Source organism: Acomys russatus, chromosome 2, assembly GCF_903995435.1.
Source record: "Acomys russatus chromosome 2, mAcoRus1.1, whole genome shotgun sequence".
NCBI classification, from domain to species: domain Eukaryota; kingdom Metazoa; phylum Chordata; class Mammalia; order Rodentia; family Muridae; genus Acomys; species Acomys russatus.
The window spans coordinates 9,394,969-9,422,690 of NC_067138.1; the positions used below are offsets into that span (position 1 = coordinate 9,394,969).

Here is a 27,722-nt window from a genome sequence, read left to right on the forward strand (position 1 = left end):
GATGCCATGGTCAGTGTGTCTTCACAGCAACATAACAGTGACCAAGAAGCCTTTGGGACTCCACTCCCTCCAGGTTTGGGCAGCTGGGTACTTTTAAGAACCAACACAAGGCCAGAGATAAGGTAAGCAGATAAAGGCTCTTGCCACCAAGCTTGCTGACCCAAGCTCAACTCCTGGAACCCACAGGGTGGGAGAAGAGGGCAGACTCCCACAAGTTGGCCTCTCATCCCCACACATCGCACAGAAGTGTGAAAATAGGTGTCACAGTTCTGGGATGACCCCTGTGCTCCTGGTTGACACCCCAGTCAAGAGCTTGTAGACCCAAACAGCTCATGCTCCACGCTGTCAGTTTTCACAGGACCAGACCAGAAGCGTCCCGGTTTCTGCTTAGTATTTAGCAGTGCCCACTCCCTGCTCCTCCTGTTAGTGACAGCCTTCAGTTAGAAATGCCCATGGTGTGCCATACCCTTCCCCCTAAAGTGAGCGGTGGTGCACGCCCGGAGATTCCAGAACCTCCTCCGACCCCACCCTCCAGCGGTTCCCCTGTGGGACAGAGCTGATCCATTCAATTTGAGGTTTCTTGATCAGGAGTCCTTCCAAAATTATGGCCTGCAGCTCTTAGACTTGGGTGGGCGAGGGCAGCAAGGGTGTCTGAGCACAGAGAACATTTGGGAGGCTCTAATGGAAACCTGGGACCTGAGGTGTGAGAAGAATCTATGTGGGGCCCCTGAGGAACACGTCGGCCAGAGGGTCTTCAAGTAGATCTGCGTGGCCAGTGGGACTCAGTTGTCAGCGGTGATAGGGAGGACAGTGGCAGGACTAGTGCTATGTGGGTGGGGGGGCACTCAGGGATGTACCGATGACTTGGGGAAGAGGGTTTTCCATCTAGATCTTTCTGGGTAAGGACACAGGAAGCAGCCTTTACAGTGAAGAGTTTATTGCTCCGCCTCCTCCTCTTCTTCCTCCCTTATCCCCGGTCAAAGCTTCACCAGGAACCGTAGACAGGACAGGTCTCAGACACGAACTCAGGATGGACGACATAGTTGTTTCTCTGGGCACCACCGGTCTTCTTAAAGTGACTTGTGTCCCACCTGCAAGGAGAGATGAGGCTGACTCCCGTTCTCGATATTAACCTTACCTCAGCATTTTCTCTCTGACACTGGCCTCACGTTCTCCTGCTGGATGTCTGATACCCAAGTCATAACTTCCCAATCCTGACTTCTTACTCGCTGTATAAAGCCTCGATTGAACCCAATCGCCTTGAGTCTAGGTCTGTGGCTAACTCAGTCCCTTAAGGCGGCCCTCTGTGTGGGTTTTCTGGTCTCTAGGAACCGTTGACTGCCCATGACACTGGCGCCCCCTGGCTTTAATTTCCTGCCTGTGCACAGCAACCAGCATTCCCCCCCACCCCACCCCCTCCACCAGTCTCCTGGCCACCCTCCAGTATGCGCCAACCTTACCTAAGGTTGGGAAACGGGTAAAATGACGGCGGGGGAGTTGTAACAGCACATTGCATCCCGGGCCGGTGATCGTAGGGCAAGACACTCCTAGTGACAGAAAAAAATAGCAGGGAGGGGTCAGGTCTTTTTGATATCGTTGTATCCCAGACCAAGAACAGTATCCGTCCTGTTGTTCCTTCCTTGTCCGTCATAAGCCCCACCGCAGTGCAGCCTCTGAGAAGGCTCCAGGAAATCCCTTCCCCACCAAAGCCTGGCTTTTGCCACCAGGATTCTGGGGAGGATCAGACATAGTCTTTAGAATCCGGCATCTCCCCATGCCCGTTTCCGTAAGACAGTGACTTCTTCAACGCAAAGAAATAGGCAGCGAGAGTGTCTAGACCTTCTAAAAGGCACTTTTGCACACCCCCGCCCCTTCTGAGGGAAAAGATCCAATCTTTGACAGTAAATCAGCGTTGAGGAAGGGTAGAGGATCATCACAGGATTAGGGACAGGGTTCGAGACCCTTCTGCCCAGTTCTAAACAGTCACAGACTTGGAAGGTTCCCTGCAGGCTCCACCCGTATTGTCTGCTGTGGCTGGATGCAGGTTGGGTGCTGTGTTCCTTTGTAGCTTAGCTTTAACACCCAAAGAAGCCAAGGACCCTGTGAGAAAGCAGTACCGGCTTCCTTGCCCCCAGCAATCTTACTACCTCCTACTGACTGTACTCCGAGGCCCAGGCAAGAGAGAAGGAATATTCTGCAATCTAGAACCTCTGTCTCCAGACCCAGGTGTCTAGTATGGATGGGCCCAGGGCCCGAGAGCGTAAGGAAAGGGTGTGGCCGAGGAGAGGGGTTTTGAAATCCTTTTAAACTGTTCTGCAGGATCTCGGTCTCCAGAATACAAACACTTGTTATGTTGACCTTGAGCACGGTTGGAAAGGACAGGATTGAGGACTTGGGAGTAACCTTCGTGCTGGTTCCCCGCCTTAGCAGTTCGCTTGTGCCCTGGGGCCCTGCAAGCAGGCAGAAGCCAACGGGGCCTGGCATGGAAACAACGGGGCTGCAATGAGGCTGCAGGCAGAGGGCTCGCAGCCGAGCAGAGCAGAGCGGGACTTTAGGGGGCGCGGGGCTCGTTTGTGGGTAGAGCCCGGCTAAGGCGGGCGGTTCCCTGCGAACCTTACAGTCGGCTGGTCCGAGCACAAAGGCCGCAGGCGGCGTTCTGCGCTGGGCTCCCCCGTGGTGCAGTAGTCCATCCCGCGCAGACAGTAGTGGCGGCCCGAGCAAGCGCTTTCGTATCCTTGGAACGGCAGGCGGCCTGGTAGAGGGTCCACGCACCCGCAGCGGGGCGCAATCTGTGGCAGAGTCCGGTTCCGGGACAGCGAGTTCAGCATGTTCACCACAACCTCGCGCTCTGAACCCGGAGTTCAGGATACCCAAACACAGTGTCAGAGGGATGGGAGAAACAAAAGTTAGAGCCAGAGTCAAACAAACAAACAAACAAACAAACAAACAACAACAAACCGGGAACAGAGCCACAGTTGCACCCCGTGTCCCCCATCCTGCCCTCTGGCTTCCTCCCTTACACTCAGTAATCCTCTTCCACTCAATCCGTTTACCGTAGGCATTGAGGCGCTCCGGCTTAGGAGGGTACTGCAGCGGCATTCCTCGCACTACTGTCTCCATGCCGGCATCCTGGAAGTGACACACGTGCTACCTTAAGCTCTGACGCGAAACAGTTGCTCCCTCCGCCATGCGTGTGTGTTTAATGTCTTCCCAGAGTACCCACACTTTGTCCTCAGCAACTCCCCTACACTCCTGGATTGTTTGGAGTTGTTGCTGGGCAACGCACTTGCTCCGCCTACACTGCGAGGGCAAGGTAGGCATGAGGATGCTAGGACCCCCGGCAGCGGTCGGTGAGAGAGGTGGTTTAGCCTGACAACTCTGCTTCAGCATTTACCTATATGCCATTTGTGTCTGCGCCTCTCTAATGTGGGGAGGGGGCTATGGTTAATATTGCTTGTCCATCAGAATCCCTTGGGGGAACTTTTAGGGGAAAAATCCACTTCACGAAAAAACCCTATTTCACAGGGGTTCAGTCAGCTTTCAGCCTACATTTAAGATTTGAGTTTGCCTCACATTTCCCTGAAAAAGGCCTGGGCTTCTCTGGGATTCCCTATCTCAGTCTCTGGGACTCTGCATTCACCTTGCCACCCAGCGATTTCATTCTTCTCCTGGTCCTTGCTCCCATTACAAAGGAGTGGAAGGCGGGGCAGGGAGGAGGCAGCGCATTACTGACTCAAGGGCAGCACTGATGTCATAGTAGCCCGAGTAGGTGAGGCAGCAACTACTTGGCAAGTTTCAAAACAGTCAAGGAGTGCACACCAGCCATGTCCCCAGCAAGCTGGGTCAGAGACTGAGACCCACGGACCTGTCACAGTCCAGCTCCCGGCCTCCATTGTCAGCTAAAAATACAGAAAACCCTAGTTTACAGAGGGGCAAAGAGTCACTGCCGAGTGGAGATGGTGTGTGTGTGTGTGTGTATTCGTGTCCCAGATTTTAGACAGTTGTGGCAGACACAGTGTGGTACCTTAGGCAGTCGGGGAAGACAGGTGGTATACTTGTTCCAGTAGCTGTTGTACGGACTTGTCTTCCATGTGCTGCACCGGTCACTGTCCAGGTAGCTTGTACAGCATTTGTTCTCTTCATCATAGGAGTGGAGATTGTCAGCATTACTTCTTGGGCCACCCACAGCTTGGGACCGTCTAGAACTTTCTTCTCTGGTCTCTATCACAAGGCTGACCCTCCCTGATCCCAGGTTCCATGCCCGGGCTTGAGATGCCCTGCTATTTATTTACTCATTTTAGAGATGGGATCTTGCTATATAGCCTGATATTCTGTGTAGCCTGAGCTAGCCTCAGTCTATCATCCTGCCTCGACTTCCCTAGTGCTGGGATTATAGGCCTGAAACACCATGCCCTGTTCCCCCCACCCTCTTTTTTTTTTTTCCATTGAGTTACAGATCATGTCTCACCTAGGTAATGTCTTTGAGCAAGGTTAGGCTCCATTGGGCTATCAGATCGCACTCTGGCTGCACTCCCTTTTCAGTCAGCTGGCCTGGAAATGAGGTCCCCCCCCCCTCTACCATATCTAGGCCTCAAGGTCTGCCGGTTCAAAACTGCTTGACTTTCTCCCCTCTTCCTCTATGATCTCATCCTTGTGTCATGCTTAGCACACTGCGCCCTGCACTGCGCAGCCTGGCTTCAAATTCCAGCACTGCAGAGGAAACAAGTGCAGGGCTGTGGTGAGGCCTAAAAGAGGCACTCTGTACAAATGCTGAACACAGCAGCTCACACCTGCAATTCCAGCAGGCTGAGGCAGGAGAATTGCTTGGAGTTCAAGGCCCAGTCTGGACTATATTGTGATATCCTGATTAAAAACGCCAAAACAAACAAAAAGCCCTGGTAATTCCAGTCTCGAGGAGGCAAAGACAGGGGGATCGAAAGTTTAAGGTCTTCCTTAAGGCCAGCTCTGGGTTACATGAGAGACCCTGTAAAGAAGAGGCATGTGTGTGTGCATGCATGTGTGTGCGTGTGTGTGCATGCGTGTGCATGCATGTGTGTGCATGCACTCTGGGTTATATGAGAGACCCTGTAAAGAAGAGGTGTGTGTGTGCGTGTGCTCATGCACATGTGCATGTGTGTGTGTGTGTGTGTGTGTGTGTGTGTGTGTGTGTAGGAGCAAAAGGAGGAAAAGAATGCTTGGTACACAGGAAGCTATCCTGATTAGCCCACTGATCTCCTTGCTCCATCTTTGAGACCATACAATTTAGCATCAACATAGAAGCTATGACACTTTCCACAAGCGAAATTTAACTATGATACTATTCTAGTTCAACAATATTTCAACACTGCCCCATCTCTTAACCCTGTCTTACAAGACCCTTTGTGGTCCATTGCCCCAAAGTCTGAAAGACAGACAGGATGAAGGAGAACTCAGCCCTAACAGTACACTCTAGTAATCTCAGCATTTGTGGAGCTTAGGTTAAAGGGTCACAGAAAGGTCGAGACCAGACTGGGTGACACTGTGTAATTCTAAGCTAGCCTGGGTTACAAAAAGACCCTGTGGGTAAAGGCATTTGCTACCAAATCTGACAACTGGTGTTCAATCCCCGGGGCTCGTATAAAAGGAAGAGAGAACTCAGAGCCATCCCTAACCTCTGCCTATGGGCTGCAACATGGGCTTGCCTCCCCGTATACACACAACATTAGTAAAAGAATGTAATAGTATTTTAAAAGGCTGGGTATGGTGGCAGAGCTCCTATAGCACTCAGGAGGCAGGGGCAGGGACAGGGGCAGGGGCAGGTAGACCTCTATGGGTTCTAGGCCAGTTTGGTCTAGATACCTAGTTCTGTGCTGGCCAAGGGTATATAGCGAGACACTGTCTCAAAACAAAACAAGTGCAAAATCCTACAAAACCATAAAAGAAGTGCAAGAGAAATAGCTGTGGAAGGGAGGGGAGGAGTACAAACTGAGTTTGAGGTGTTTCAACATCCAGGTCAAAGAGCAAGAGAGTAGGATGCTAGTGAGAGGTCAACTTGTCCTGAAAGATTTGGGATTATAGTAATTAAAACCATGAGGCTGGAGAGATGGCTCAGCAGTTACAAGCACTGACTGCTCTTTCAGAAGACCTGGGTTCAATTCCCAGCACCCACATGGCAGCTCACAACGGTCTGTAACTCCAGCTCCAGGGGAGCTGACACTTTCATACAGGCAAACCTCCAATACACATGAAATAAAACTCCAGTTCCAGGGGACCTTACACCCCCCCACACACACAGACACCACATGCAGGCAAAACACCAACGCACAGGGAAATAAAAATAGACAAATAATTTTTTTCCGTTTTTTTTTTGTTTTTGAGACAGGGTTTCTCTGTGTACCCTTGGCTGTCATGGAATTGCTTTGTAGACCAGGCTGGCCTCGAACTCACAGAGATCCACCTGCCTCTGCCTCCTGAGTGCTGGGATTAAAAGCACTGACAAATAATTAAAAAAAAATAATTAGGCTAGATGTGGTGGCACATACTTTTAACCCCCCAGCACTAGGATGGCCAAGGCTAACACAGAGAAACCCTGATTAGAAAACACAAAACCAACTACCCAACCAAAATAATTAAAGCCATGGATGGGCTATGTAAAAATGGCTTTAGGAGAAGAGAAGAGAAGATGGCTCTGGATTGCACCCCGAGGAACCTCACATTCCCACAGTGAATGTACCAAGGACCCAGGGAAGCTGAGGGAGGAAGTTCTTTCTCAGAGTGAGTGGTCAGAAGAGTGAAAGGCAGGGCTTGTCCCTGAGGGTAAATGCTAAGGGTTCCCGTGGGTGCGACAGTCTCACGCACAACTGCAACCTCAGTGTTCTGGACCCCCAGCGTTAACTTGGAGTTATCACTTCATTCTGCAAATACTTATGAAGGTGTGTATGAAACCCCGTGATGGAGAGGAGACAACATTTTGAACTTAAATGGACCAGGGAGACAGGCCGTGAGCGTTTAGCCAGAGAGAGGCGATTTTTCACTAACTGAGCATAGACTATGTTTCTGAGAAAGAGAAGAAGGCAGCATTTTTAGGTAGAAGGAAAATGTCCCAGGCTATAGAGGGCTGAAAGACATGAAGATGGAGGAGACTGTTGGAAAAGGGTTGCTAAGAAGATAGGCTGTAAGAGGGGGTTGGTGAGGGAAAAATCCAAGTCGTGAGGGGAAGTTCAGGATGGAGAGAGGTTCAAGTTGAGGGCCACTGCTGGGGTCATTTCTAAGGTCAGAATTGGGAAGAGGCCAAGGACCCTACCTTCATCTTGAGAGAGCCAGTACTTCTCAGGCAAATAAGGGTGGCCTGAGACGGAACTCTTATAGGTATAGTCCTGTGCAGCACACTTAGCCATCTTCTGCAAGGCCTCCGGATCCACGTGGCGGTGCATAGTCTGAGTCAGACCCTGAGCGGAGAGGGAGGAGAGGGAAAGTGGCTAGCGGCAGGGAGGTCCCAAGCGTTGGGACCCTGCTGGAGCTGTTCTAGCCTTTCTTGGAAAGGTCGGCCTGGCTGGGTTCCCACCGATCCCCAATGCCCGAGGGATGGGTTCTCACGTCACACTGGACCTACTTTCTGTTTTCATTTTAATTTTTGGTTGGTTGAGTGTTGGTGTGCATCACACACATGCAGTGCCTTGGAGAGGCCAGAAGAGGGCATCAGAAGGCCGAGCATTGGAGTTACAGACATTGGCCAGGCGCCCTGCGGGTGGTGGGAACTGAACCTGTTCCCTCTGCAAGAGCAGCCAGTGCTCTTAACCACTGAGCCATTTCTCCAGCTCCCAGGCCTGCTTTTAAAATCATTTTTACTTCCCCTTTCTCTCCCTTGTCGTCTCATCTAAAGTTGACACTGGGATCAGCTAAGGTTGACTTCATTCTGTTGTTTCCTGTTTCCTGGTAAGAGATGTGTCTTCTCTTCTCTCTCCTGGACTGTGCACTCACTGGGAACAGGGCCCCGAGTCTCCTCTGTGGGGCCAGTGGACACAACCTAGGGCTTCAGGAGAGGCTGGCTCCCTGGGAGCTGACTGCCCTAAGGCAGATGTTAGGGCAGATAGAAAAAGGCACCTGGGACCTCGAAACAGGATGGGTTTGGTAGGATACCTGCCACTGGCGAGACCCCGATTCTGCTGTGTCTCTTTCTCTGACGCCAACATTATTGCCCTTAACCTCGAGGTCCACTTTGCTCTGGTCCTCATTCAGCCTTGATATTTTTCTTGTTCGTATTCTGGACTCTGGGCCCCTGCACTTATTGAAGTTCACCTCACTCCTTGTTTGAATAGATCTACGGAGACCCAAATGAAGACCTTCTTTTTCAGGGGTCCCCTTGTCTTCAGTTTGAGGGTTTCATGAATCTCTATAAACAGCCAGTCTAAAGAGCCGAGACCTGCTCGTACGTGACCCTATGATTTCAAGAATAAAGGGCTCTGTGTGTGTGTGTGTGTGTGTGTGTGTGTGTGTGTGTGTGTGTGTGTTGTCTGGTTGCTCTCAGAAAAGTCCTTAGCTCAGGACCTTCTGGGACAACGTGTGCCTAGCTAATGTTGTCCTGCCTTAGCTGGCACAGTGACATTCCCATGTTGGGTGGAAGGCAGCGTGGGCGCTGTATGTGCAAGGATGCCACGGTTCAGCACTTCCCTGAGCTGTACATACAGAGTCTAGCTACATTTAAACCTACACAGATGTGCACCCATATACACACTCACATTAAACACACACACACACACACACACACACACACACACACACACACACACAGAAATAGTCACTCAAGGCTGAATTAGTAACGTGTCTGCTAGGCGAGCGTAGAAACCTGAACTTGGCTCCTCAGCACCATTGTGAGAAAGCTGAGTACAGTAAAGCATGCTTCCAGTCTCTCCACCCTGGGAGCATGGAGCAGAAACAGGCAGATCCCTAGAGTTCACTGCCAGTAAGACCAGGGCGATCTGATCTCTGAGTTCAGTGCTCCCTTAAAGACCGTGTCACAGCAAGGTTGATGGAGGATGCTGGGAAGATGGCTCAGTAGTTAAGACCACTTGTTCTTGCAGAGGGCCTGGGCTGGCTTTCCAGCCCCCACATGGTGCCACAACAGTCTAGAAACTCCAGTCCCAGGGGTTCTGACGCCCTCTCCTGACTTCCATGGGCACCAGGCAAGTGCACGATAGGCAGACATACATGCAAACAGAACGTTAAAATAAGAGGGAGAGTTAGGGGCTGGAGAGATGGCTCAGTGGTTAAGAGCACTGACTGCTTTTCCAGAGTTCAATTCCCAGCAACCACATGATGGTTTATAACCATCTATAATGTGACCTAATGTGCACTATATACATAATAACTAACTAACTAACTAAATCTTTAAAAAAGAGAGAGAGAACAATTGAAAGAGACTCCCCCAAATCAACCTCAGGCCTCCACTGGTGTGTACCCCCATCCTGCCACCATGCACACACACACAGAGGAAGGGGAGGGGAGGGAGAAAGAGGGGGGATTTAGAAGCACTCACAGGCACCATCCTTTTTTGTGTTAGACACTTCCCTCAGATGTTTGTGATCTCTGCTCCTGTTTATAAACAGCAAACTAAAAAAGCTTGTATCCGAGGCCTTGAGCAATTTTGCCTACTACCAGCCCCCACTGCCAGCCCCCATTGCCAGCCCCCACTACCAGCCCGGGCTATTGCTTGCAGACTCTGCCACCAGTGTCCTCACACCTTTCCTCTTGTGGGGAGCTGACTCTTTGGAAAGACTCTTTGGCCTAGGAAATTGGCCCAGCTGCCATCCAAGAAAAGGGCCGCTAGGTGTTTCAACAGTCAGTATATGGATGCTCATCTGCTTTCAAGATTCTTGCCAAGGCCCTCCTGGAGGTAGGTGGTGGTGGAGGTGAGTGGGGTAGGGGTGAAAGTGGGTGGTGGTGGTGGTGGCGGTGTTGGAGGTGGGTGGTGGTGGTAGTGGTGGGTGGTGGTGGTGAGTGGGGTAGGGGTGAAAGTGGGTGGTGGGTGGTGGTGGTGGGTGGTGGGTGGTGGGTGGTGGGGGTGGTGGTGGTGGGTGGTGGTGGTGGTAGAGGTGTTGGAGGTGGGTGGGGGTTGTGGGAGAAGCCTTGTGACTTTTCAGAGACAAAGCCAGGTTAGTGGGTTTAAATGACTTTCAAATACTCCTATTTTAGTCTCGGTCCTGCTGTCTCACCTTCCGTTTCAGAGGACCAGAACTGCCAATCCCCGAGCCTTTTTGACTTCCACAGCCTTCAGCTGACCGGTGTCAGGCATCCCACTGCTGGCTTCCTTCCCACCCACACCTCAGATGTACTGGGCCAGTTACTGCTCCGTCAGTTTTTTTCTGGCCCCTTGTCACCATCCTTGTGACTCTGGATGGCAAGCATCCATTTGCTGCAGTTTCAGGCAGGGGTCAGCATGCATGTGTGTTCAATTTTAACCCGGAGGATTACCCTTCTTTATGTACTCTGTATACTAATCAGTTACATGTTGCAAATCTCTCAGCTTGTGGCTTTTTTTTTTCCTTTAATTTTCTTTATGGCGTCTTTGATGAACAGAAGGTCCTAATTTAAACTGGTTGAATTATTAATGTTTGATGGCTAATGCTTTTTATGAGTAAAGGAATCTCTCCATACTCCCAGATAATGGACCTAATGTCCTGTATTTTCTTCTGAAAGCTATATGGCATTACTTTCCAAATTTAATCTGCCAGGACTTTCATTTTGGGTGTGGTGGAAGTTAGGTATTAGTTGTATTTCTATCCATATGAATAACTAGTTTTTCTTACTAGGCACTCTACTTTTCCCCTATGGTTTGGCCATGCCACCCTAAGCCTGACGAATCTTTCCCGTAGCTTTACTGTCAACCATTTTTGCTGAATACCATGCTTATAATGTATGAGTCTGTTCTTGATAGATGCTATTTTGTTTATTTGTCTATGACTTTCTATAACTTTGTAATCAATATATGTAATTCATATCTGTTTTGGAAATTCCTTATCATCTGTGAGGGAGGGAGAGAGAGAGAGAGAGAGAGAGAGAGAGAGAGAGAGAGAGAGAGAGAGAGAGAGAGAGAGAGAGAGAGAGAGAGAGAGAGAGAGAGAGAGAGAACAACTGCACATGTCTGGACATTTGTGTGAAGGCTCAAGCCAGGTGCAGTAGGGCATGTCTGTAATCCCAGCACTTGGGAGGCAGAGGCAGGCGGATCTCTGTGAGTTTGAGGCCAGCCTCATCTACAAAGTGAGTCCAAGACAGCCAAGGCTACACAGAGAAACCCTGTCTCAAAACAACAACAACAACAAAAATCCCAAGGTCAGGTCAATGTCCAGTGTCTTTCTCTGTGATTCTCTGCCTTACTTTTGAGGCAGGACCTCTCACTGCACCCAGAGCTAACTGGTTCATCTAGCTTGCCTAGCTAGAAAGTCCCAGGGCTGCTGACTCTAGCTCTCCAAGCCGGGATTACAGAAATGCGTCACTGCGTCACTGCGCGTGGCTTTTTACACTGGGGGTTGGGAACCGACTTTACATCCTTGTACTTACACAGCAGGACTTCACAAATGGAGCCACCTCCTCAGTTCCATTTTAAAAGACTGGTTTTGAGACAGGGTCTAGCTATGCAGCCCTGGGTCTCTTGGAACTCTCTGTGTAGACCAGGCTAGCCTCAAACTCACCTGCCTTTGCCTTCCAAGTGCTGGGTGTGCACTGCCATACTGGCCTTAAGAAGTGTGTGTGTGTGTGTGTGTGTGTGTGTGTGTGTGTGTGTGTGTGTGTGTGAAGCACGGTAACAGCTTATACAAGTCTGTTCTCTCCACCATGTGGGTCCCTGAGATTAAACTCAGGTCGATCAGGTGCTTTTACCCACTGACCATTTGACAGGCTTTTAAATTAATTTTTTTTGGGGGTCTACAGAATACAAATAAAGTTTATTGTACAGATTTAAGACTTCATATTTCATAGCTCACTAAAGCTAAATAATAATTAGGTGGCCTAAATATCTTCCTCCCAGGCTGTCGCCTAGGCTGGTTTAAAATGAGCTCCTTCAGCCAGTCTCTCGAGTGGCTGAAATTGCAGACAAGCACTGCTCTCCCCGTTTTCCATTTGCTTTCAATTTTATTAAAGTTGCTCAGACCATTTGCTTTTATCTATTTTCTTCTAGATCTTCGGTTAGAAGTGGTTTTTATTCGTCTGTGTTTTGTCTTTCTCGAGAAAACTATAGATTTGTCTGAGTCTTATCAAAAGCCAATGTTTGACCTATATTCCTTGCCCTTTGAGTTAAAGTTTTAAAATTTTGTTAATTCCAGTATCCAAAATCCTCAGTGGTAAAGTCTTTTATTTCTGGTGATTCTGTAATATGATTTTTACTCTCTCTCTCTCCCTCCCTCCCTCCCCCCCCCCTTGAGCAGGAGCAGTGTTGGAGGTGTAATCTTAGGGCCTCATGTTTGCTAGGCAAGTGCTTTACCACCAAGAAATGCCACCAGCCTTGATTTGTTGCCTTATAGCTTAGCTATGTTGGTCTGGCCTCACTTTGGAAACCTGAAGACCTGCAGTGAGAATGTTTTCTCGCATAGAAGTTATACAGTGAGTGAATTCGTGCATGTGTGTGTAGGTGTGTGCGTGCATCTGTGTGTGTAAAGTGCCTTGTATTCCAGTGTGGAGCTCACAGATATGGCTCCTCTACTTTCAGCTAGTTTAAAATAAATGTCTCTCATAGTGTTGGCTAGCATTTTCTGGCAGTATATTTATCACTCATGATTGTTTAAAACAAAATTAAAATTAAGAAGTGACTTTATGTGAGATTTAGGGCTTTATTTTGAGACAGGTATCCATATACAGCCCAGTGTGCCCTTGAACCTGCCATCCTCCAAGCCCCGCTCCTCTTTGTTATAAAGCATACTTAGATAAAGATATTTTTTAAACATTCTATTCATAAATTCTTTTTGCTATTACCATAGGATCTAATTCCCCACATTCATTGTTTCTCTTCTATCCCTGAGGTGGACAGAGGGGAATGTGGTACCCATGCATAAAGACATGCCTTATGGACATTTCTGGCCTGTTCTACAGCTAGCCCCCAAACATTTGCACATCCCCATCGCTTGGAACTTTCAGCTGTTCTATCCTTTTGTTGTTGTTGTTTGTTTTTCGAGACAGGGTTTCTCTTTGTAGCATTGGCCGTCCTGGAACTCCCTCTGTAGACCAGGCTGGCCTTGAACCTACATAGAGCCTCCTGTCTCTGCCTCCCTGAGTGCTGGGACTACAGGTACGCACCACCACGCCTGGCTTTAGAACCTATTCTGATAAATGTAAAGCAGCCCCAGCCAACACTTGTGAGGCTGGTGTCGGAGGATTATGATAGCCAGTTTAGACTACACAGTGAGGCCTTGCCAATAAGCAAATAAACAAATACATAAATAACTATAAACACAAAGATAGCCGCATGCCAGCCATGCAGACACACATGACTATATACTCTATCCATACCACCCATGGCCTCTACTTACTGGGGTCACAAACTTGTTCGCTTCCCAGGCCCATAAAGGTGGGTCCTTATAGACCTCCTTGATGGAGGTAGGAGCCCTGTAGGAGTCACTGTAGGTGCTGATGGGGGTCTTGGTCTTCCGGGAGAAGAGGAACATGGTGTGGGGTCTCAGGGATGCTGTAGTGGGCGCCGCCTATCAAGGACTCCTGCTGGACATGAGTGACCACCCCTTCCCCTAGATAGCCCACGCCTCCAGCCTGGAAGGTGCCCCTAGCCGCTGTGACCCCCCTCCTTTGGAGGACCTCTCAGTGTCTTCCCCCTCAGCGTTCCTGCTCCCACCCCACCCAGCTTCCTTTCCAGGATGGGCAGTGCCCATTGTGATATCACCTGCCTTGCCCCATCCCTGCACAAAAGGCCTGGTTTCCTCCCTATGCCAGCCCCTTCCTGCCTTGAACTCCTCAAAATATCCAGTTCCCAAGAGTTCAGAAGGCCCAAGAGAGACTTCTCACTGTTGATGAGAGGTTCTGAGGGGTTGTGATTCACCTAGGGCCACTCATCAGGAACAAGTGCGAGAGGGGTGGGGTGGGGGTGGGGGTGGGGTATCAGTGTTTTCCCTTCCTCAGCCCCATTGCTGCGGCCCATACCCCAGGTAAGGAGCTGAGTCTGGCTTGTTTGATGCTTTTAATATCATTATTTGTGTTACACGATACACAACCAAGGATGATGGTCAATACTGCGATGGAAATGTTAAAAAAAATATTATACACGGCTCATGTCTTCCACACACCTTCTTGGAAATAAATTAGTGAGCTCGGAGAAACCTGGCTGGGTGGCAGCCACAGCCGAGGGTGGGGGAGTGTTAAGGCAGTATCTACAAGGGGTGGGGGAGCAGGGGCAAGCTAAGGCCCTGGCTCTTCCCCTTCAACTTCCAGACAGGGAAGGAGGAACTGTGTGCTCTCCTCGGACTCAGAAGCTACAGGCTGCCAGCTTCCTACCCCTACCCGCTGTGTATATACCACCTCAGTCTAAAGCCCTTGCCAGCTAGTGTCCTAGTGTGTCCATGCAGAGGGCGCTTTCCCATGGTGCTCAGGGCCACAGACACTAAGAATCCCCACAGGAAGTCAGCAGCAAAGGCAGCTGTCTGAAGAGAGGAGGCACCTGTGTTCTAGAAGGGTGAGTCAAAGAGCCCAGTGGGTGGGGTGGTAGGAGTTCTAGTTCTGGGGCCAGATGATGGGTGGTGGGGTGCTAACCAGGGCGGGCAAGGGGGCTCAGATGGGGACCACTATGGGCCTTGTGGCCCCTGCAGACACTTTCTGGCTTCCTTCGGTATTTTCCCATTATCTAGCAAGGATCTCTGCACTAGGGGAGGTAAGCTGGGCTGGAGGTGTGGGGACGGGAAAGTGTGCAGCCCTGGGTGTGCTGGAGGGAGAGGTGCTTCCGTTCCTAAGCCAACAGCTCTTCTCCTTCCCACCCGACCCCAGCTCCCAGCACTGGCCCCCGACACTGTGCCGATTTGAGGAGAAGCCATGAGAGAAACACCAGCATGTGTGGGGTCTCAGCAGAAGGCTCGGAGAAGCCACACTTTGGCCACACTGGCTCCATGAGAGGAGGGCACAGGCCTAGCAGACTGAGACTGTGTGTGCTTTCAGTTGTCTTTAGCCATGGGAGAACCTACCTCTTCAGTGAGCTGCATCCTCAGCCTTCCTCCCTCAGAACATCACACACACACACACACACAGACACACACAGACACAGACAAGCATACATTGACACACATACACACTGACACACACAGACACATACACACACACAGACAGACACACACATACACACACACAGACACCCACACACAGACACACATACACACGCACACAGACACACACACAGACACAGGCAGACACACACTGACACACACACCGACACCCACACACAGACACACATACACACACAGACACACACCGACACCCACACACAGACACACAGACACACACCGACACACAGACACACACACAGACACACACCGACACACACACACACACACCCTGGGTGCTTCCTATGTGAGTTCAAATACACACAGATCTCCTCATATTCACAGTCCTCTGCAGAAATTCCTGTAAAGAATTCCTTCAGGTATGAAAAGGCTTTGTCAGTAATGTCAGCTATTGTTTATTTTCCAGTTGAGAGGCCTGAAGCCCTGGAGAAGCCTGGCAATTGCTTAAGAGCTCAGGGAGCATGCCAGAGCTGGGACCAGAAGCCAGGCTTCTGATGGCCTGCCAGGCTATGTCCTTGGTCCACTGCATTCCCAGCAGCCTTTGACACAGTTAACGGACCACAGTCCTTTCCTCATCACAGACAGCCACCAGGTTGATCTGGACAGACAGGTTCAACACTCACACACACACACACCTTTCTGGAAGCCAGCCTCCTGGACCTTGGGCTAGGGTGAAATGGGGACGCCATATTGGAGGCCAGCCTTATCTCTTGCTTTCAGCCGGGAACCAATAGACAGAAGACTGAGGGGTAGGGATGAGGCAGAGGGACAGCCATTGTGGTTAGAGACCAGTGAGAACAGGCTTCTCTCTGAGGCCCATCTTACCCTCTCAACCCTCAGAAAGCAGGGAAGCAGGGGAACAGAGGGAGGGAAGAGGCCGTGGTCTAATGGGGGGCACAGCTTTGCCAGGCTCCCATCTGAAGAAGACGAGGGCAGAACACAAACAGGTCCATAGGCTGGCACGAGGGTGGGGAGAGGCGCTCTGAGTGTTGAGAACTGCCCGGTCAGTGGGGCCTTCACTTCTCCAAACCCCTCTTCTTCCTTTCCAGGCTGGGCTTGAGGGATTTATGGCTTCACTGGCGTGGGGCCAACCCCCCTTCCCCCAGGCCTTGTGATTTCTTCACCGGACTGCTTACAGCGGGCCTCTGGCCTCCAGTGCTGCCCCCTGACTACAGCGTTGGGAGGGGTGGCAGGGGGCTTGGGTGTAGTCCCCCCAAGTAACTGAACAGTGCCCGCTCCTCAGCCCCGGGGCTGGAGACAGACCCGGTTTCGGTTTCTCCGGCTCCATGAACACACAGAGGTACACGTCCTACCATAGGAGGAAGCAATGACTGTTACGAGGTTGGCGGCTGTAAGGGGCTCGGAGCTGGGGACTGGTGGACCAGCTGGGTAACGGGTTGCCCCCGCTGGCTGCGTTCCACCTGGCCCAGGTCAGCACTGCCCAGTGTGCCGCGGCGACCCCGCCCGCTACTGGATGTGGCAGGCGGTGGAGGAAGTGGCCTGGCAGCACATGCAGGTGGGGTTCACAGACTTGGGGGGGATGAGGTCTAGGTCCTCGTCGTCGGGGATCTCGTCTAACCGGTAGCCGTCCTTCAGCAGCTGGATGTTCAAATCTTGGTTGATCTGCTGTAGAAAAGGCTCGCGTCAGCTGGAAGCGCATCACTCTGGGCTGGGGCCTTCACTACCTCCCCAGGGCCACCAGGACAGCTCCCAACTCATCCCGGGTCTATTTCAAACTCCAGCTTGGCTGAGTCTCACTTCCTCCAGACAGGTCTTATTAAGGCCCTGCCCAGTGCAAGGTCAACTTCTCACCTCTGTTCCTGACTCTGTTCGGGGTTTGTCCAATTTGGACTTCAGGTTCGCTCCTGTAAGCTGTCGCCTTACTTCACACCTGTTCTATTTCAGAACTTCGCTTTAATAGCCTTGGCCTCACTGCAATTCAGGTTAGTGATTTCTTCCTAGACTCTCCCAGCCCAGGCCCCGCCCCACACTGCTGGTAGAGACAGCCCCCAGGCCCGCCCCGCCCTGGTCTGTGGAGGAAAGGGGTGGAGCCTCACCTCTGCAGAGGAGTAGCCAGAGGAAGAGTATCTGGACATGTCAAAGTCATCATCGCTGGCCCAGGAGAGAAGAGGAGAGAGAGGAAGTAATTCAGGGAAATTAAATAGAAAATTCTCTGCATCTTTGCCATACCCGCCCCCCTCCAACAGTGTGATTTAAATAACCTGTGCTTATTATGCAAATATATGTTTGCAAAGGCATGTTTCCTAGCTTGACTTTAAATGAAGTGGCTTCTTAAATCCCTTCTGGATAGAACTGCTTCCACCTTTTCTTTCTGCCTCATTCTCATGTTCTTGTTTTAATCTTTCTGCTCCTGGGTTCAACTCACCCTGGCTATTTGGATCTTCCCAAAGTCTGTGGCTAAGCGGATGCTGCCCTGGAACAGGGCTCTTCCCTGAGATGGGGGAGGCATTAGGCATCCCATTCTGCTGGCCAGAGACATCAGGGTCCATCATGGAGCAGGCATGCAGCAGCTGTCCCAGGACAGCAGTGACCATGCTGGCCCCTGCCCTCTCCCTGCCCACCCTAAAACCAACCAACCAACCACAAACCAACCAATTAACCAACCAACCACAAACCAACTCACCAACAAACCACAAACCAACCAACCAATCAACCACAAACCAACCAACCAACCACAAACCAACGAACCAACCAACCAACTACCCACAAACTAACCAACCAAACAACCACAAACCAACCAACCAACCACAAACAAACGAACCACAAACCAACCAACCAATCACAAACAAACCAATCATTCCCCTTGGAAAATTTCACCCATGGAGAGCTCCCAGCGGTAGAACACACCACTTCTGGCAATATGACAGGTGTGTCCTATACAGCCCATCTGTGCTCACGTAAAACCACGTGGCTTCCCAGCTTCCCCAGACGCCATACGCACCTGTCTGTGTCAAGAGCTACCAGTGGCTTCTCATCGGGGCTCTGGTCAAGCGAGGAGTAGCCTTTATTAGGGACGACCAGCCTGGGTAAAGAATTGGGGAGTTGGAGTGTTAGCTGGAGCATATACACAAGGCAGAGGACTGGGTGTCCCGCTCACCTCACTTTCCTCCCCTCCCCCTCGGCTCTCCCAAGGAGGGAGAGGCTGGACCAGTAATGGTAGGTATTGGCAGGTGGGGTCCCGCTGGGATGGAGAGGCTGCCTACCTTGTCCGGGCCATAACGTTGTTCTTCTTGGGTTGCTGGTTGACGGGGCTGCCCATGCTGCCGTTCTTCAGGGAGCCCTTCCGGGCCAGCTCCCTTTGCTTCTCTGCAGGAGGACACAGGGAAGAAGCTGTGTCCTGCTCCAGGGCCACCATGCCTTGCAGCGTGGGGCAGCCTGGCCTGGGGTAACTTCCCTACTTGGGAGAGCCCGTGGACCCCCAGGCACCTGATGCTTAGTGGGTGTGCACTTGGCTTTATGTAACTCGAGGCAGATAGTGCAGATGGAAAGCGGGGCTGACCCCTACTTTGTGAGAACCTCAGTTCCTATGCCAGGCAGCCAGTGTGTGCTTGATGTCAGGGGAAGGCTGGTGAAAAGGAGGGAACACAGAAGGCTGAAGCAGAGAGGCCTTTCTGGAGGGAGAAGGAAAATATGTACGGAAAACAGCCATGAAGTGAGCATAACTGTGGGTGGGATGGAGGGGAGGGGAGGGGAGGGGAGGGGAGGGGAAAAGTGATGTTGGGAAAGGAGCCGTCTACTCAGTTAATTATTCACCTAACAAACACCAGAATCACACTTCCGCATCAAGTGCTGTATCACAGGAATGGAATGCTCCCGGCGGCCACAAACTCAGAGCACACAGAGAGACCCCCTCAGAAACACACAATGACAACAACAAGCCCTCGGAGCATAAAAGCCTTGGCCACAGGACTGAAGCTCTTGGATTAGTGTGGATGGAAAAGGAGCCACTGAGGGTTTCAAAGTGGGAGAGACAGGGAGGGATCGTGGTCAGGGCAGGGGCAGGAGGCTGGGGAGCCTGCAGTCTGCAGGGGCTCAGCCTGTAGTGTGCTGTGGGGTTGGACATCTGGCGACCTGCTGCGTGGTTACTGCCTGTTACTACCAGGAGCTGCCTGGGTCTGGAAGGAGGCTCAACCACTCACGTCAATTAGAGCCAAGATGTAGGAAAAGGGCCTGTTCTATGACAGAACATGGAGGAAAGATGTCTCATAAAAGTTGTCTCTAGCATAAGAATGGGAGGAACCATTACAGCACCTGTGACTCACTTGAAAATGTTCTCTGATTTCCATGTCTTTGAAGCTCTCATTTCCTACTCTGTCTTTCTTGGCCTCTTACTCTAGTTGACTTTCCCAGCCCCTTTTTAGCAGGCAGTAACTGCCATTACCACATCAAGCCTCTAGGGGGTGCAATTTGCCTTAAAATTCTTGGTGATTTTCTTAACCGCCAAGTGAGACAAGTTGGGAATGTTTTTCAGCCTTAGTGGTAATACAAGGTGAAGGGAATAAAAAGGCTACTTTAAAGGCATGCTACGTTTGTTTGAAATCATGAAAAAAACCACAGACAATAAACTGACAGAGCTCAGACTGTGGACTACTATGCAGCCATTTAAAAGAATGACGTCATTCTCTATAGGGGCTTCCAAATATACGCAGGGGAGGGAACAAGGCTCACAAATGTGTACAGTGTGATGCCACTTGTGCTAAAGTACCAAATGAGGCTACAAGGACTTGGAGTTGTTACTTCTGGAGAAAGTAGAGAATTTATATGCATTTAAAATACTTTCATTGTTGCAGTAAACCATATGCTGTACTCTGAATAGAATGTCCTAGGAGGACAAACAATTCCATCGAGAGAACTGGTGCTGTTCTGTTTAGAAAACCAACCTGAGGGGCTGCCTGGATGTGGTCTAGAAGGACAGAAGCAAAGTCTGCTTTATTTTTTTGAATTGACTAAAAGAATAGGCTCTGTAGAAAGGAATCCTGGGCTGTTAGGAGATCAGGGAGGCTCAGTCTTAGCTGAGGAAGATAGCAGTTTTGGGGGGCTGAGGAAGATTGCAGTTTTGGGGGGCCGAGGAAGATTGCAGTTTTGGGGGGCTGCTAGAGCCTGACTTCTGAGGGAGATGGCTACAATGATGGAGGAGCTGAGGACAATGGCAACTGGTATTTGACTGTTCAGCTCCCTTGTGTGTGACATGTTAGAATTTTTCTTCAGGAAATCAACCTTTTGGTGGAAGTCTGCTGTCCATAGCAGCTTTGGACCAGCGGGCTCTCCCCTGAGCGAGAGGGAGAAGAACTGCAGTCACGGCTCTTTGGGCTGCTGTGGGAGTCAGGGGATTTCAGAGCAGAGAGTAGACATCAGAGCAGACATGGAACGCCCCCTAGGAGAAGGTGATGTCATATCTGGAGAGGGGTTCTGGGGTAGGACTGGACAGTCTCCCCAGACAGAAGTCACCCAGGGCCTGAGACCTATTCCTCAAGCACAGCAGCAGCTACCCTATCTTTGGGAGGCAGGTTCCCTTTGTCTGTCCTGGGGTTCGATGATTTACACTTGCGGCCACCCCTAGAATGCCTGGGCCCTCTGTAGCCTCAGGGATGTCCCTTAAAGCGTCAGGATCCTGCGGAGAACTGTCCGTGTCTGCTCTGTCCTGCAAAGACACAGGCGCCTGGGAGTGCCAGTGACTTACCTGGAGGAGGTTCAGTCTTGGAATCATCTAGCCTGAGCTACTTTAATTGCAGCACCTTGTAACCCAGCCCACGAGCAGCTTGTTCCCACATCTCCCGCACCCCCCAGACACACTCACCCAGCTTCACCTGGAGCGGGGATGGTTTGTAATTCATGACTACTGACTCACCCTCCCGGGCGTCACAGTCTCCATCTGAGATAGAGGCGGCAGCTGGGTCCTGTTGGGGAGAAGCAAAGCGACAGCGAAGTATTAGCATGGGACCCCAGAGGTTGCCCTGAACCCCGAAGCAAACCTTCTCATCTGCCCTCTGTGTGTCTGGGAGCATTTACTCTACCAGCAGGCCAGTGTTCAGGTAGGGAGAGGGCAGACTCATTTACTGTGACCCATGTGGAAGAGCCAAGATGGCATCCTACACACATCCAACAGGAGTCCTGTGTAATCCAGGCTGCTCCACAAAGCCCATGCAACTGCCTAAAACCCACAGCTTCCTCTATAAATTCTCATACGAGCTGTCTAGTTCTCAGGCTTTTATGAGTATTTCTTAAGAAAAGGGTCGGTCTAAGTCTCTTTCAGCGTACTGGTGGATTAAGGCCAGAGCAGGTGCTCCCTGTGAGCCCTCTGTCTGTTTCCTCTTTGCAGGATCCAGACCACTAGCCGGCCAATCCAAGCAAAACCTTGAGACTGTAGCCAAGGACTGAGAAGGGGGGAAATCAAATAAGGGCTTCTGAGGTTCCCGGATGAGGCCTAAGGAGAGCCTCCTGGGAGGCTGGCAGGAGTGGTGGCCGAGAAGACAAACCTGACAAGCCAGCAGGTCACCCTGAATGCACAACACGACGCTGGTAAGGTGGGGAGGCGCTCATTCTGGGTGTGCAACCTTTGCAGCCTTCCTTGCACTAGCTCTCACTCGCCTCCAGCTCTGGGCCAGCCCCTATGCTCCCCACAGTCCTTAGCTGGCTTTCCTATCTGTCCAAAACGCCTTCCCTGTATGAGACCCAGGGCCCTGGCCCACCCTGGCTCATGCCATCTGTACCCTGAGAAGGTAATCCAACTCCTGTTTTTGTTGGGGAGATTGAAGAGTTTATTCAGATTAAGCAGTATTTGCACCTAGATTTGAGATGTTACTGTTTTACAGTCCTTTCTCTATTATAGGCAACATATGAGTTTTGTTGTAATTCTTTTTCTGGAATAAAAGATGCTATCAATATTTTTCATAATTGTCAGATTCATAATTTTAGAGGAAGCTAAAAATGTGCTTCTCTTAGGATGACCAACTCTTATTTTTAAAATGTTTTTATCCTTAGGCCTGTAGAGTTGGCTCAGTGGTTAAGAGCACTTGTTCTTACAGAGGACCTGGGTTCTATTCCCAGCACCCACACATGTGGTGCACATATATACATGTAGACAAAAGACCCATAAAAGTAGGACAAAATAAATTTTAGAACATTTTTATTCTTTGAGAATCTCTTCAAGGTATTCTAATCATACTCCTCCCCTAACTCTTCCCAAGCCCACTTTTCCATTCTCCCTCCCTCAACTGTGTCCCTTTTCTTTTCTTTTCTTTTCTTAAAAAACAAAATAAAACAAAACAAAAAACCCAAGAGGCCGGGTGTGGTGGCGCACTCCTATAATCCCAGCACTCGGGAGGCCGAGGCAGGCGGATCTCTGTGAGTTCAAGGCCAGCCTGGGCTACAGAGTGAGTCCAGGACAGCCAAGGCTACACAGAGAAACCCTGTCATGAAAAACAACCCAGGAGTTCAGTTTGTGCTGATTATACACCTGGGTATGGCACCGCCCACTGGAGTATAGTTGACCCACCGGTAGGCACACTCTTAAAGAAAAAAATGGCTCTTCTCCCATCCCAGAAGCCATAAATTGCCTACAACTCCTCAGTCAGGGCCACAGGACCATGACTCCCTCTTCCCATCGGCTAGAACACTGATGACTTGATCTGTGGTGGGTGTGTGCAGGTAACTGCAGCTACTTCCAGTTCGTGGGTCCAGAGGACACTTTTGGGTCTGTCCTCCCTGACCCGAAGGACCCAAAAGAACCAGGACAGTCTCTAGCATCTCATCTTTCTGCCTCCTCTTCCTTAATGGTCCCTGGGCTGCATTTGTGGCTGGGCATTCCACCTTCTCTGCACTTGGACTGTGAGTTTCTGAATTAGGCACCAGGATGACCAGTACAATAAAGGTGCTGTCCCCTTTAACTGGGGACTACAGAGTATGCAGCCGGAGGTTTGAGGACTGCTGCTTGCTCTGTCCTTGAAGACATAGACAGACAAACAGACAGGCAGAGAGAATGCCCCAGGACTGACTCCAGGGTCAGGCCCAGGGGTCTGTGTTGCTTCTGGTGACCCGCTTAGAATGAAGCGAGGCACAGAGAAGTGGCACAGTGGCTAATGCACGAGGACCAGGGTTCAAATCCCCAGAGCTCAGGGAAAGCCACGAGCCTTGAGCATCTGTAACCCCAGTGTTCTATGGTGCGGGACAGAGGCCCAGTGGCTGGACTCTGACAGTACTCTCAGGCCACGGGGCGAGCTCCCCCTAAGACATCCAGGGGGAGGGATTTTTAAAAGGAAAGCCCTGTAGGCATGCTGGTGGCACCAGTGCCAGGAAGGATCTGGTCATTTCTAGGCTCCTCAGTCACACACAGTCCTTCATTCTTTCTGTAATCATCGTCAAGTGGGACACACGCACATTCGTCAGGAGCTGATCTTTTCTATATCTAGCCACAGGTCTTTGTCTCCTCAGCAGGGCCCCACCCTTCCGACTCCATTTTCTTCTTGAGGAAACTTGGTGCCTCCTGCAGTCTGGATTGACATTTTATACCGATGACTCCTACACTGTGGCCTGTTGGTTCTCTCCCTGCTCCCCGACCCTCTGCCTGCCTCACGAGTGTTTGCACTCACTCTTTTCCCTGAGGCTGACTGCAGAGATCACAAACCCCGGACAAGCAGGGCTATGACACTGTTGCAGCACAGGCAGGTGCATCAGTCTCTTCTCTGGGGTGGATGTGACATGTGATGCAGAAAACCCAGGAGGGACAGAAGCGGGGATGAGGACTGGGGAGCTGTTGAGCAGCTCAGGCCAGTGACCCCATTATAGTAGTTCTTGGTGGCATTTGATCCTGAGCGAAACCATAGGATCAAAGCCCTTGGCTGAGAGGTTCCACGCCAAACCCCCCTCCCCTCCCCTCCAGGAGCTTCTCCGTCAATGTCCATGGTAGAAGGCCATTTAAGCGGCAACTACAAAGGCCTCTGGCACAGTGCCACCAAACACTGTGGACTTCCTGAGTGTCTTCTCTGAAAACGCAGGCGGTGCACCATGACCGTAGTGTAGAGATTAAATGTAAAATATTCATGAACAGAAGTAGCAGAGAGGACTCAGGCAGAAGGAAGCGTCTGGCTTCAAGAATTAGAGAGAATTTAAAATGCCCCCAAAGGACTTCCAACAGGCATTAGCTAGATCCGGGAACCAGAGTGGGGATTAACAAGATTATTAATAAACACTCGGCAGAGACAGACCTTGAAATACATCTCTAACAGCAATCCATGCCTCTACAACCACCAGACAAATCCTCCAAAGGCTGTAGAGAAGATTGATAGCCCGGGCTACAGGCTAATGGCAGCACACCATCAACACAGGCAGCGGGGAAGCAAAGCACCAGAAGGAACGCCGTCCTGGGCTAACATGGTCCACAGCTCTCATTCAGTTGCACCTTGGGTGGGGGTGTTACAGGGTGCTGGTTCCCTTCAATCAAAGAAACCCATTGTTACTTCAAGTCTATATTAGCCTTTCTGCAACATTCTGGTTAGCAAAAGGCAAAAGGATTTGTTACTTAAGGAAAAAACCACTAAACACAGCCCGCTCGGCAGGTAAAGGTGCTTGCCACCGGCCTGTGACCCACGTGGTGGAAGATGAGAACCAACTCTGGCAAGCTGTTCTCTGACCTCCACATGTGGGCAACTTCCCACCCCTCACCAATACATCAATATGATAAAAATACAATGTTAAAAAGCAACTGATTTAATCCACTCGAGTCTTTTAAAATACTTTGTGGAAATTACAGAAAACAATGATAGTGAGATTCTGTGTTTGTGTGTGTGTGTCTCTGTGTGTGTATATCATATGTCTGTGTCTGTGTATATGTATGTGTGTATGTGTGTGTGTATATGTCATATGTCTGTGTCCGTGTGTGTATATCTATGTGTGTGTATGTGTATATGTATGTGTGTATATGTCTGTGTGTTGTATGTGTGTGTGTATGTGTGTAATATATGTCTGTGTGCATGTATATATGTGTATATGTGTGTGTATATGTGTGTGTATGTATGTGTGTATGTGTGTATATGAGTGTGTGTGTGTGTGTGTGTGTGTGTGTGTGGTGCACTCACTTGTGCTTGTGCATGTAGAGAGGCTGAAGGGTCTCTGCTGAGTTGCTGTTTCTGTTGCTTTCTCCCTGAATCCGGAGCTCTGCAGTTAGACTAGACTGGCTGGCAGGTGAGTCCCCAGTACTGGGCTTACAGACATGCACTGTCACACCAGCTTTACACCGGTGCTGGGAATCTGAACTCAGGTACATACTCTTGCACAGCAAACATTTTGTCCATGACCTGTCCCCTACTCTCTATCAATTCTTTATTAAAAAGAAAACTAAATACACATCACAGAATCATCAATACATTAAGCAATTAGCTGGAAACCACATAAAGAAAACAGTGTTGTTTTAAAGAGAGGAACACAAATGTCAACAGCTTTCATTGTGGGCTACAGAGGACAGGCAGGCAGATGGTTAGACTAATAGCTAAAAAAAAAAAAAAAAAATGTTCACAATACAATTAAAAACTCGGGTACAATGGCCTGTCAAAGTTCTTCTTTTGCTGTCTATTTGAATTCTCTCACAATAAAATGAAAAGAGGTTTTTCATAAAAATAAATAAATAAATAAAATAAGAAAAACTGAGCTGGGCATGGTGGCGCACACCTTTAATCCCAGCATTTGGCAGACAGAGGCAGGTGGATCTCTGAGTTGGAGACCAGGTAGCTTTTGGTCTACAGGGATAGTTCTAGGATAGACAGGGCTACACAGTGAAATCCCATCTCAGAAAAACAAAACAAAAACAAACAAACCAACAAACAGAAACCTCCTGCTGGGAAGGGAGATGGCTCAGCAGTTACCAGCACGTGAAGGAAAGCTGGGCCCTGGGAGGAACTGAGGAATGCAACGGCCTGGCTCAGAAGGAAGATGCTAAGGTGACACTAACACTTGGAGCAGAGATGGCCTCCGGGTGGCTCTTCCTGTGAGCCACACGTCAGCCTGCTTGTGCATCCCTTCCCTGGGGCTGATTTACCTCCTCCATGGTCCCAGCTGTCTGGCCTTGTCACTGCTGGCAGCTGGGGTAACAGGCAGATAGAAAGCTAAGCTGGGACCCTCTGGTGAGCTGGACAGACTGGGTGAGCAAAGAGTGGGTGACAGAACAGACTTAGTCCTCAGGAACCATCGGTCTTAGGAGAGACAGGCCTGGGAAGTGACAGGACAGAATGCCTGCCTGGCAACCATCCAGTCTGCTGCAGAACTCTGGATGGCAAAACCAAAGCACAAAAGAGACTGGTTTTGTGGTTTCTCATGTAGATCCATGAGCCTCTGAAACTCACAAGTGTGACTGCTTCCTGAATATTCACACTGCACCTCTCCTCCACTGGGAAAAGGCTTGAGTGGTGTGGCGCACGTCTCAGTGATAAAGGGGCGAGTCTCATAAAGGTTCAATGCTGATCGCGGCACCCCCCCCCCCCCCCCCCCCCCCCCCCCCCCCCCCCCCCCCCCCCCCCCCCCCCCCCCCCCCCCCCCCCCCCCCGTCTACTCTCTCCCGCTCTCTCTCGCGCGCGCGCTCTCTCTCTGGAGGCAAGTTCCTGGTCTCAGATCCCAGCCTCATCAATTACTAGTAGTGTGATCTGGTTTCCTCAACTATAAAGTGAGATGGATTCTAATGTGTACATCAAAGGCTTCTGTGAGGACTTACCGCTTACTATAGTGTATGCTGAACAGCACACCTGCGTTAGCTATAAAGGTGCTATTGTTAAGCTCAACATGCTGTGGGAGCCCACAGCTGAAGTTCTGGTACCATGTAGTTGAAATGTGGCTTTTATGTGGAGCTATCTCTGGGAAAGATTTTCTTTCCACAGGGTTAGGGAAGGGCCTGGCTAGGGGATGTTCTGTCTTCTTCTACCATGCTACAATATATCAACACTAGTCCAGGTATCATAGAGATAAATAGAAAATAGACCCAACTTCAAATAGTATCCAATAATTATCAATCAAAGTAAAATGAGCCATAAAAAGTAGGAGTTGGGTGTGGTGGCGCACCTTTAATCCCAGCACTTGGGAAGCAGAGGCAGACAGGTATCTATGAGTTCCAGGCCAGCCTCGTCTACAGAGCAAGTTCCAGGCCAGCCTCATCTACAGACTAGGTTCCAGGCCAGCCTGGTCTACAGAGAAAGTTCCAGGCCAGCCTTATCTACAGAGCAAGTTCTGGGCTAGCCTGGAGTACATAATGAGATCCTGCCTCAGAGTGACAGAAAAAAAAAAAAAAAAAAAAAAAAAAAAAGAACAAAGGAAGCAATGAGGTGACTTCAAAATAGCCAATCGGCAGTTCCTGGAAGAGCTTAGGGACATCTGCAGAAGTCCAACAGCCCGTGGCTGGGAAAGCACTTCCCAGCATTTTGCTTTGGCTGAAGCCCAGAAGGCAGAAGTGAATAAAGCTGGTAGGATCAGATCACA

The 27,722-nt window shown here is 50.3% G+C and overlaps 2 protein-coding genes across 8 annotated transcripts in view; both read right to left on the reverse strand.

Annotated features, from left to right (window-relative positions):
- Nucleotides 1-866: 866 nt before the first annotated feature.
- C2H9orf24 (chromosome 2 C9orf24 homolog) lies at nucleotides 867-13,729 on the reverse strand. 2 transcript variants are annotated; one of them, XM_051165733.1, is made up of 7 exons: nucleotides 13,497-13,726; nucleotides 7,283-7,427; nucleotides 4,025-4,137; nucleotides 3,054-3,129; nucleotides 2,614-2,848; nucleotides 1,461-1,547; nucleotides 867-1,091 (listed from the first exon to the last, which is right to left on the reverse strand). In XM_051165733.1, exons 1-7 carry the CDS (start codon nucleotides 13,629-13,631, stop codon nucleotides 986-988), a joined length of 897 nt encoding a protein of 298 aa, XP_051021690.1. In that variant the 5' UTR covers nucleotides 13,632-13,726; the 3' UTR covers nucleotides 867-985. The 2 variants fall into 2 exon arrangements, with proteins under 2 accessions (XP_051021690.1, XP_051021695.1); XM_051165738.1 differs by lacking the exon at nucleotides 2,614-2,848 and having other exon boundaries at nucleotides 13,497-13,729.
- Nucleotides 13,730-15,866: 2,137 nt separating this feature from the next.
- Fam219a (family with sequence similarity 219 member A) overlaps nucleotides 15,867-27,722 on the reverse strand; it is a 53,441-nt gene continuing 41,585 nt past the window's right edge. For 2 of the 6 annotated variants that reach the window (XM_051157888.1, XM_051157902.1), the window contains exons 2-6: nucleotides 21,064-21,163; nucleotides 18,470-18,572; nucleotides 18,208-18,288; nucleotides 17,303-17,357; nucleotides 15,867-16,871 (exon numbers count right to left, since the gene is read on the reverse strand). In XM_051157888.1, the coding sequence (XP_051013845.1) occupies nucleotides 16,713-16,871; nucleotides 17,303-17,357; nucleotides 18,208-18,288; nucleotides 18,470-18,572; nucleotides 21,064-21,163 (498 nt within the window). In that variant the 3' untranslated portion in view covers nucleotides 15,867-16,712. The remainder of the gene's footprint in view (nucleotides 16,872-17,302; nucleotides 17,358-18,207; nucleotides 18,289-18,469; nucleotides 18,573-21,063; nucleotides 21,164-27,722) is intronic. The other 4 variants (XM_051157928.1, XM_051157910.1, XM_051157895.1 and 1 more) reach the window with 3 other exon arrangements.

Excerpts from the sequence above, each read along its gene's own strand:
- C2H9orf24 (XM_051165733.1), bottom strand. The coding sequence starts at position 13,631 with ATGTTCCTCTTCTCCCGGAAGACCAAGACCCCCATCAGCACCTACAGT. Across the intron at positions 3,130-4,024 it reads GTCTTCCCCGACTGCCTAAG|GATGCCGGCATGGAGACAGT; the intron begins GTACCACACTGT and ends TGTCACTTCCAG. Across the intron at positions 2,849-3,053 it reads GGAGCGCCTCAATGCCTACG|AGCGCGAGGTTGTGGTGAAC; the intron begins GTAAACGGATTG and ends CTCCGGGTTCAG.